This window comes from Mobula birostris, chromosome 20 (assembly GCF_030028105.1).
Source record: "Mobula birostris isolate sMobBir1 chromosome 20, sMobBir1.hap1, whole genome shotgun sequence".
Lineage (NCBI taxonomy): Eukaryota > Metazoa > Chordata > Chondrichthyes > Myliobatiformes > Myliobatidae > Mobula > Mobula birostris.
This window is the reverse complement of record NC_092389.1, coordinates 61,048,685-61,059,940: the sequence shown is the minus strand read 5'-3', so window position 1 is coordinate 61,059,940 and position 11,256 is coordinate 61,048,685. Positions and strand designations below refer to the sequence as shown.

Here is an 11,256-nt window from a genome sequence, read left to right as displayed (position 1 = left end):
CACTTGTCCACGTAAGGTTGTAATTTGTTCAGCTTTTTTTTGGTTTTGATGTGCCTTAAAACAAGTCATTCCATCAGTAGGTCAGATTTAATGTCAGAAACTCATCAAACTTTATTTCGCATACGAGGTATTGGTTTCCAGATTGACATTGTCCGGGTCCCTGCACATTGAGTGTTGAGGTGGACGAGCGGTTTGACCGTTCAGCGACAAAAGCTGTTCAATGTTCAGCTGTGGATATCGACCTTTATCGAAGCAAATCAGAAGCTAAGGGTAGCTTATTTGTGTAGATTTGCCTCGATTTTTGGGGCATGTCGGCAAATATGGGCTGTACACTGACCTGGCGTGTACGCAGATTCGTGGGTACATACAGATTTGTGGTGTGCCGACAGATATGGCGGTGCACACAGATTTGGGTGTGCCGCGGATTTAGGGCTGCACATGGATTTTGGAGGTGTCGGTGGATTTCGGGGATTTTTTGACGTATATCAAGGTTGTTTCATTTGTAGATACTTTAATAATAAATACACTTAAAACATTGAACTTTGTTCCTGCTATTTTGTAAGGTGTAGACAGCTATTTTGCGAACTGTTCGAAATGCATCCTACTCTGGAATAATCTGATTGGAATGTAAAAGTTTCTGCGGGCCGGGGAGCGCCCAGCATGGGGGTGCATGAAGACACGGTGAGCAGTAGGGCCCGGAGGAGTCGGTAGAACAGAGGAATCAGGAAACACAGATTCATAATTCACTGAAAGTGGCGTCACCGCTAGAGAGAATCGTACAGAAAGATGTAGGCACATTGGCCTTCATAAATCAAAATATTGAGTACAAGAGATGGGAATATATGTTTAAGTTGTATAAAACGTTTATGAGTCCTAATCTGGAGTATTGTGTGCAGCATTTGTCACCCGCATGCAGGAAAAATATCAATAAAACTGAAAGGATGCCGTGAATATTTACAATATGTTTGCCGGGATTTGAGTTCGGAGTTGTAAGGAATAGTTAAATAGGTTTGGACATTAATCCCTGGAACTTAAGCAAATGATTTGAAATTTCATAGAGGTATGCAAATTATGACTGATATAGACAAGGTAAATGCAGGCAAGATTTTTCCGCTGAGGTTGGGTGAGGCTGGGACTAGAGTTCTCTGTTTAAGAGTGAAAGAAGAAAAGTGCCAGCGGAAGTGGATGATGTGGCTATGATTGCATGGAAGAGGGGTTTGGATACCGACACAGATGGGATGGGTGTTGAGGGCCATTTTCGAGGTGAGGTCATGAAACTTGGGAAAATAACAATTTGGTACGGACTAAATAGCGGAACACGGTCAGATTCATTTTTATAGTGCTCTGTCACGCCAGATAATTTGTAGATGAGGAAACTGGTTGGCTCTGTTGTCTGTGAAGGAAGTAGGATGATTTAAAATGTTTTGGTGGGGTATAGAAGTGTATAGGTGCTGGGCATCCTTGATCAAAATAAGGCGATCAGGGCAGGGATTTTAAAGTTGTCCAGCAGTTCGAGAGCGTGTGAAGTTCATGGAGGGAGATGTGAAGGGACTGAACAAAAGGTGATAAAATGAGTTTGAGGTACACGGACACGTCAGATCGGGCAAGAGCAGGCAGAGACAAAAGTAACAAAACCCATTCACACGCACTTACACACATAGGCAGACAAATATATAGAGACAGAGACCAAAATACATACCAGATATAGAGTAACATACACACATAGATTCCCAAATACACACACACACACACACACACACACACACACACACGCGCGCGCGCACGCACACACACACACACACACACACACACACACACACACACACACACACACACACACACACCTGCAGTATCACATTTGCCTTCCCAGGTCCCCACTTTGCTCTGTGTGCTTTCCATATTCGATAGTTTTGAATATAATGTCTCCCTTATTTTTCTAAACTGAGCAGCACAGGCCCAGAGCCATCAAACTCTCCTCATGGGTTCACTCTTTCATGCGTTCTTCATCCTCCCCAAATGTATTTAGTAGAGACTGTCCGAGCTCTCCGCTCTTCAGAAGTAAGCCTACGATATTGTTGTATTCGTTACAAACAATGCAGTGCTGTATAGTTCCCTGAGCCAGTGTACACACGTCTCTCTGGTGTCCTGAAGGGATTCTTCCACACTAGCCACGTGTTCCCAGTCGTCAAGCCGTCACGACAAAGACCGGGCGCTGTCCTCCAGCTGGTCTCTGACCCAAACACACACAGACACACAACAAGACGGACAGACACATAGGTGAACACATATAAACACACAGAGATGCAAACATTCAGATATACTTTAATAATTAATACATTTTGAACTTTGAACGTTTTAAGATGGGGCAGCTATCTTCTGAACTGTTTGAAATGATTTTTGCTCTGGAATAAACCGATGTGCATGTGGGGATGTCAGCGGGTTTGGAGTGCAAATTGATGTGCGGATGTGCGCAGATTTCAGAGTGTCTCAGTAAATATGGGGGTGCACACTGATTTGAGGATGCATGAACGTTGGGAGGGTGCACAGGGATTTGGGAGTGCACAATGATTTGGGGTTGCACACAAGTTTGGATGTGTCCGCGAGCTTGGGGATGCACACGGATTTGGGGTGTCCGTGGAACTGTGGGTGTGATGAATCTCAAGGTTGTTTCATTCACAGATATTTTAATAACTGATGTATTTTGAACTTTGAACTTGCTATTTGATTTAAGGTGGAAAATCTACTTTGTGAATTGTTTCAGATGATTCTTGTTCTAGGATAATCTAATGTGTATGTGGAGTTGTCAGCAGGTTTGCGGTGCGCAGGGATCTGGGAACGTTGGTGGATTTGGGGGTGTCGGCAGTGTTGGGGGTGTGCATGGATTTCGAGGAGACCACTGAGTTAGGGATTGCAAGCGGGTTTTGGAGTGCCCACAGATCTGCGGATGCTGTGACGAACCCCGTGACGGGAATAAAGAACCAGAAAAGATGGAAAACACTTTGGAGTCTAGGATTGCTATAAACTAATAATATTTATTAATAACTACGCAACACAGTAATATAAATGTGCATAAATCAAACAGGTTAGCAATTATATATATATAAGTACATCAATCAGAAAGTGTGGAAATATATGTATGAAAAACCAAGTTTCTTTATGTCTAGGGGTAAAAAGTTACAGTCTAACGATGATGAGTAAAGTTCAGTTCAGTTCATGGTATTTAGTTCAGTAGCGTGGGGTGGGGGAGGGGAGAGAGAGAGAGAGAGGGAGGGGGGGAGAGTTGAATCTTCAGGTGAGCTGATGCCGTCGATCTTCTCGTCGTCCGCCGAAATCCTTCACAAGTCACCGACTGTGACTGTAACAAAGGGGGGACCGGTTTTCTGTGGTGGAGCTATCACCCCGGCAAGGATGGACACATAGACAACTCTCCACCAGTCAACCCCTTCTCCTTCACTGGAAGAGCAATTAGGTCGATTCGCCTGATCGATCCTCCAAAACCCACTTTCTCTGCGGGCACAGCAATGCTCATTCAGTGTCCAGATCATGTGTCTGAGATCTATATCATCTGACCTCCTATTTATCTCACCGTGCTGAGCATCACCTGTAATTCAAAGAGTCCCCCCTTCCTTTGTCTGTGAAGAAATGCAAGCAGGCAACAAGTCCTTGAAAGTCACATCAATAATGTGCTGTCGGTCACCATAGCAACTTTCCAGCTGCTCGGTGCTATCTCCAAAGTAGAAATCCAACGTTACCTCCCGTGTCCTAACGTGGCAGTCCAACCGTTAATCTTCTCTCTCTCTCTCTCTTCAAAACAATCATCGGTGATAAATAACTCTCTCTCTCTCTTCAAACAGTTAATAGGGGCACTCCAGGAACCCTACACAGTGCACACACATTTGAGATACGCTCAGATTTGGGAATCCCGGTGGATTTGGAGATGTGCCGAATCTCAACGTTGTTTCATTGATACAGACTTTAATATTAAATGCAACTTGGACCTTGGCCTCGGTTCTTACTATTTTTTGGCGTGGAGGCAGATATTTTGTGAACTGCGCGAAATGATTCTTGCTCTGAGATAATCTAATGTGCATGTGAGTGTGCCGGCAGGTTCGGGGTGCACAAGCATTTTGGGGTGCAGGCAGATTTGAAGAGTGCGCTGATTTAAGGGGGTTTTGGCGAATATGGACGTGCACAGGGAATTGCTGCTGTGTGAAGTAATGGGGATTTGTCAGTGAATATGGAGGTGTCGGTAGATTTGGGGGCACCCATTGAAACGGGGGTGAAGATGGGTTTGGGGAGGTGCACAAGTTTGGGAATGTCAACGGATTTGGGGTTGCACAGACAATTTTGGTAGTTCGTGGATTTGGGGTGTGCACGTATCTCAGGGTTCTCTGGGTGTGGAGGTATGGCGAATCTAAAAGTTCTTTCATTTATAGATGCTTTAGTAATAAATACATCTTAAATTATAAAGGTGGGACTACTTGAAATGATTGCTCCTCTGTGATAGTCTGACGTGCATGTGGGTGGTGGTTAACGTGTGCACGGAATTGGGGTGCACACAGATTTCGCGACGCATACCGATGTGTAGAAGTGCGCTAATTTGAGGGAATATGCGGGTGAATACGCATGTGGACATCTGTTCGGGCATTTAAAGGTGGAAGCCGCTCTTTTGTGAAGTGTTTGAAATGATTCCTGCTCTGGAATAATTTACTGAGTAGGTGTATGCACAGATATGGGTTGTGCACGGACTTGGGAATGTGCGCAGAATTCCGGCTTTGTCGGTGAATTTGGGGATGCATACCGGTTTGGCGGCGCATGCCGATTTGCAGATGAACGCAGATTAACGGGCATGTCAGCAAATGTGTGAGTACCCTGGGATATAGTGTGTCCGTTTCTTGGGGGTGCACACTGATTTGAGGGCTGAATGCGGGCTTGTCGGCGAGCACAGATCTCTGAGTGAACACTGAGTTACAGATATGTGCAGAGTTGGATGTGCTTGCAGATTCGGAGGTAAACAGTGACTCGGGGAAGCCGGTGGATTTGTAGGTGTGCCCAATCGCAAGATTGTTCTGTTTATACAGACTTTAATAATTAAAACAATATGATATTTGACCTCGATCCTTGTTTTTTTTTAATATATAGCAATTGCCATTTTATGAACTGTTTGAAATGATATTTCTCTGGGATCATTTAATGTGCATTTGGGAGTCCAGTAGGTTTGGGTTTCTCACGGATATGAGGATGCAGACGGGTTTGAGAATATGCACTGATTTAGGGGTGTTGTAAAGAACATGGGGTGCACAGAGATTTGGTGATGTGCACAGAAGTGGCTGTTAGCCAGCGCATATTGCGGAACAGGCGGATTTGGGGGTGTCAGAAGATGTGGGGCACATTCTGAGTTGGGTGCGCACATGTATTTGCATATGCGTGTGGATCTGGGTGTATGCAGAGCTTTGGCAAAGTCTGCCGATTCGAGGGTGCACACGGATTTTGCAGAATCGGTAGTTTTGGAGCAGGCTGATGAATTTGAGGTGTGCATGTGTTTCAGGGTTCTCAGGGTACGGAGATGTGGCGAATCTCAAGATTGTTCCATTTGTACATACTTTAATAATACATGCAATTTCCATTTTTACCTCTGTTCTTAATTTTCTATGGTTCAGGCAGCCATCTTGTGAACTGTTTGAAATGAGAGTTTCAGAGCATGTGAAGTTTGCGGATAGAGATTGGAAGGGACTGAACCAAGGGGGATAGTCAAAATTCGAGGTATACGGACAAATGTTCAGTCAGGCACGGTCAGGCAGAGACAGTGGGTCTACCCACGAACGGACAGGAAAACACACTGTCACACACGAACACACACAGACAGACAAACCCGCAGACACACGGGCAGAAACAGACAACTATAATTTCTTCACCGTCTGTCTCGCTCTTCTCCGTGTTCTTTGACACATACGGGATGATATGTTAGAACATACTAACCACCCTCACTAGACCACTGAATTTGATGGCCATTCGTTGGAATGAGAAATGGACCTGGACAAGTTCCCAAATATTCTGCCTGTGACTGAGTTACTGAGAGGTCTTTTGGGGTTCTTGGATATGGAAGTGTTTATTTATCATCAAAAACTGACATTTTTTTTGGTCCTTCTCGGTAGAGTCGCAAACACAAACTACATCAAGAGTTTCTACTATTGAGGAGAATGATAACAGTAAGTGATTCAATACAATTTCACAAGTTACAATGACAAAATTTACTTCAATATTCTGTGTCCGACAAATAGTTCCTTTGAAGTACATATTTACAATGGAAGCACATGTATTTGATGAAACAGCTCGGAAGGTTCAGTCAACATTTTTCAGAAAAGCTATCTCCCACAAATGTTCTAAATATTAAATCATTAATTTCATCACAATCTGACACCGCGGGGATTACACCTGTCTGATGTAATCGGATTGTGAATAATTTAAAAACCTTTATTTTTAAATCTGTTGATGTCAGTCCCCGTGGAGCCGCTAAATGGTATTAAAACCCCAGGCAGGTGCTGCCTCAAAATTTCCTTCCGAGAGATCGCCTGGAGCACAGAGGGACAAATCACTGGACAGAGAAATGTCTGCAATGTTGGATAGGTACAAAAGTGTGGAGAAAATATTGTACTTGTTGATTGCCGTCATTGGAGTTCCCGGTGGGTGAGCAGAAGAATTAATATTTTTGCTGTTTCTGTGTGTTAACCGGTGTTAAGCTATTTATGATCATTTGACAAGTTTCTATCTTGATGATCATTAAGAAAAAAATATCCGTCAGAGATATCGATCCAGTCAGTTCAACACTCTGATCTTTTCATATTTAATAACAAGCGGAACTAAACTTCTGTCTCTCCCTTAACTCATGGGATCGACTCTAATGTCGTTATTGCCGTGAATGAGACCTTGTCCTGCGTTGCTCCAGTGCTGTGGACGAGCAGCTCTCCGGGAGGCTGTGACTGGGAGGAATTAAATGGGACTCTCTACAGAGTTGTCCCAATGGTGGGGGCAGGCGGCTCTCCGGGAAGGTGTGATTGGGAGGGTGTTGATGGGAATTTGTCCAGAGTTGTCCCGATGGTGGGGGCAGGTGGCTCTCCGGGAAGGTGTGACTGGGAGGGTGTTGATGGGAATTTGTCCAGAGTTGTCCCAATGGTGGGGGCAGGCGGCTCTCCGGGAAAGTGTGATTGGGAGGGTGTTGATGGGAATTTGTCCAGAGTTGCCCCAGTGGTGGGGGCAGGCGGCTCTCCGGGAAAGTGTGATTGGCAGGTTTTAATGGGAAGTTGTCGTGATTTTTCCCGGCGTTGGGGAGAGGCATCTCTCTGGGAAGGTGTGACTGGGAGGAGTTTACATTGCGAAGTTCACCGTTTCTGAGTTATTGATCAGACAGAACCCCAGGTCCTGTGGTTTTATGTCTTCCTCTGAAGTCTCTCAGTCGGATCCTACTGACTGTTGGTCAATAATCTGGGTCTGATCACCTGCACCAGTGCCCGCGGATCTTTTGCTGTGTATTATCGAATTGAACTGCGCTGTAGATTTAATCTATCAAAGGAACAACTCAGCCTTAGGTTACTAACTTGTTCCTGCTTTCCCTCTGAGACGCGTCGTAAATCGGGGCATCGTTTCGTCCTGACGGAGGGTCTCGGTCCGAAACGACGGCTTGTTGAATGTCAGGGATGCAGCTCTCCGCGAAGGTGTGACTGCACGCGTTTTAATTGGACTTTGTCCAGGTCTGTCCCAGTACTGGGGACAGGCAGCTTTCCAGGAAAAGTTGACTGGGTGGGGTTTACATTGTAAAGTTCTCTGTTTCTGAGTTAGTGTTTAGAGAGAATCCCTGGTCCTGTGTTTCAGGTCTGCCTGTGGAGACTGTCACAGTCGGATCCCACTGCCTGTTGGTCAAAAATTGGGTCAGTTCAGCTGAACCAATCTGCCAACGTGTGTTATTGAACTGATCTGTAGAATTAATCCATTAACGGAGCCACTCAGCCTCAGGTTGCTACGTTGTTCCTGTTTTCCCTCTGAGACCCGTCGTAAGTTGACGAGGGTAAAGCGGTGGAAGTTGTCTATATGTATTTCAGTAAGGTCTTTGACAAGGCTCCACACGGAAGGTTAGTTAGGAAGGTTCAATCGTTAGGTATTAATATTGAAGGAGTAAAATGGATTCAGCAGTGGCTGGATGGGAGACACCAGAGAGTGTGTTCGATTACTGTTTGTCAGATTGGAGGCCGGTGACTAGTGATGTGTCTCAGGGATCTGTGCAGGGTCCAATGCTGTTTGTCATATACATTAATGATCTGGATGATGGGGTGGTAAATTGGATGAGTAAGTATGCAGAAGATACTAAGATAGGTGGAGTTCTGCATAAGGAAGTAGGTTTTCAAAGCATGCAGAGAGATTTAGGCCAGTTAGAAGAGTGGGCTGAAAGATAGCAGATGGAGTTTAATGCTGGTAAATGTGAGGTGCTACATTTTGGTAGGACTAATCAAAATAGGCATACATGGTAAATGGTAGGGCATTGAAGAATGCAGTAGAACAGAGGTATCTAGGAATAATGGTGCATAGTTTCCTGAAGGTGGAATCTCATGTGGATAGGGCGGTGAAGAAAGCTTCTGGTATGCTGGCCTTTATAAAACAGAGCATTGAGTACAGGAGTTGAAACTGTACAAGGCATTGGTCAGGCCAGATTTGGAGAATTGTGTACAGTTCTGGTCACCGAATTATAGGAAAGAAGTCAACAAAATTCAGAGAGTACAAATAAGATTTACTTTTATGTTACATGGGTTTCATCACCGAAGTTACAGAGAAAGGTTGGACAAGTTGAGTCTTTATTCTTTGGATCGTGGAAGGTTGAGGGGGGACTGGATAGAGGTATTTAAAATTTTGAGGGAGATAGATAGAGTTGGCGTGGATAAGCTTTTTCCATTGAGAATGGGGGAGATTCAAACAAGAGGACATGAGTTCAGAGTTAAAGGCCAAGCCTTTAGGGGTAACATGAGGAAAAACTTCTTTACCAGAGAGTGGCAGCTGTGTGGAACAAGCTTCCAGCAGAAGTGGTTGAGGCAGGTTCGATGTTGTTATTTAAAGTTAAATTGGATAGATATATGGACAGGAAATGAATGGAGGGTTTTGGGTTGAGTGCAGGTCTGTGGGACTAGGTGAGAGTAAGAGTTCGGCATGGACTAGGAGGGCCTGGATGGCCTGTTTCCGTGCTGTAATTGTTATATTTTTTTTAATATAAATCCGTGCACTGCTTCGTGCTCAATAAGGATCTCGGCCCGAAAGGACGGTTTGTAAAATTCCACGGATGCAGCTTCACCAGCTGAGTCCCTCCAGTATTTGATGTGCGCTGCTCTTGTATGCATTCGTGGCCGCATCAGATGCTGAGTTTCCAGAGGCCTGGCCAATCAGGGGTAAATCAGTGAAACTGGCCCCGTTAACGACCGGAATCGGAATGATCGTTGTTGTTCATACAGCTCGTTTTTATCGCCTAGGATTGCTCACTCATCGTCTTATCCCCACACTGAGGAAAGCAGGTCAGAGACAGTGTGACCAGTGTCTGATTTACATTAGCAGCCGTTCAAAGACTCCAGCACTCCTGATCTTTAGCTGAAACCCGACCTCGTGTTAATTCCCGGAGAATGTGTTCAGTAATGCCCAGTGTCTGTTCTCTCTCCCTCTCTCTCCCTCCCTCTCTCTGTCTCTCTCTCGCTCTCCCCTCTCTCTCTGTCTCTCTCTTTTTCTGTCTCTCTCTCTCTTTCTCTCCCTCTCTTTCTCTCCCTCTCTCTCTCTCCCTCTCTCTCTCTCTCTTTCTCTCCTTCTCTCTCTCTCCCTCTCTCTCTCTCTCTCTCTGCCTCTCTCTCTCTCGCTCTCTCACCCCTCTCTCGGTCTCTATCTATCTCTCCCCACTCTCTCTCCCTCCATCTCTCCCCCTCCCTCCCTCCCTCCAGTGAATTTAGCGGCGATTGTGATCCTGTCCCGGGGAAAGTGCGGCCTCTCTGTCTGCACTACTCGCTACCTGGTGGCCATGGCAGGGTCTGACTTACTGGCCGTTGTCACCAATGTAATTTTATATCGAATCAGAACTTTTTACTTCCGGAGGAGTTTTCTGAGCATCACCCCTGTGTGCAGTGTTATCGATGTACTGACGTTCACAGCCACAGACTGTTCTGTCTGGTTCACCGTCACTTTCACCTTTGATCGGTTTGTCACCATTTGCTGCCAGAAGCTGAAAACAAAATATTGCACCGGGAAAACTGCGGCTGTGGTTCTAACAACAACCGGCGTGCTGTTCTGTCTGAAAAACATACCCCGATACTTCACACGGGAACCCTGGGTGATCATCGACAATGTACCGTGGTTCTGTAAACCCGTGAACAATTATCTCACTGACCTGGGGTGGGTAGTATATGACTGGCTCCACACGGTTTTAACTCCGTCCCTCCCTTTCGCTGGGATCCTGCTGCTCAACGCTCTGACAGTCAGGCACATTTTAGTGGCCAGTCGGGTCCGTAAGGGGCTGAAGGGTCAGAGCAAGGGGGAGAACCGCAGTGACCCGGAGATGGAGAGCAGGAGGAGGTCTGTGGTTTTACTCTTCACCCTCTCCGGCAGCTTCATCCTCCTGTGGATGACATACGTTGTAAATGTCATTTATTATCAAGTATCTGGATACGATTTCAATGATTCTGAATGGATCTTTTACTACGTCGGTGTTTTGCTGAAGAATTTTAGCTGCTGCACGAACACATTTATTTACGCGGTGACTCAGTCGAAATTCAGGGAGCAGATAATCAGAGCGGTGAAATATCCGGTCACCTCGGTGCTTCAGTTCATTAATAAAGCCGCGTCCTGAGCACAAGCCGAAAGCGGCCGCAATTTCTCCAGTCCAGACGCCAGCTCCTCACATTCACCGCCTGATCTCCCAGCTGTTTGTTCCCGGGCTGATTGTCCCAACGACGGACAGATCCGAAATATTAGCATAGTGTGTGTGGTCGGGGTGGCCAGGCAAATTCTTGGAGTCTCAGTACATCATTGGACCCGCCAGATGTCAATCAAAGAACAACTCCGGATTGCGAGCCACCGATTGGTCTGTTGATTTGTTCATGAATTTATACTCCCGCCCAGGAGCCTCACAGTCTGTTCACCCAAGACGTCTGATGCTGGTTTGCTGTTCCAATGTCAATCACACCAGTCTCTGCAGTCCCCTTCAATGATTGGCTAACGTGAAAAAAGGCGGTGTTT

The 11,256-nt window shown here is 45.7% G+C and overlaps 1 protein-coding gene across 1 annotated transcript; it reads left to right on the top strand.

Annotated features, from left to right (window-relative positions):
- Window positions 1-6,607: 6,607 nt before the first annotated feature.
- LOC140185022 (probable G-protein coupled receptor 139) lies at window positions 6,608-10,867 on the top strand. The gene is made up of 2 exons (XM_072238248.1): window positions 6,608-6,683; window positions 9,966-10,867. The coding sequence occupies exons 1-2, from the start codon at window positions 6,608-6,610 to the stop codon at window positions 10,865-10,867; spliced, it is 978 nt and encodes a 325-aa protein (XP_072094349.1).
- The last annotated feature ends 389 nt before the right edge of the window (window positions 10,868-11,256 follow it).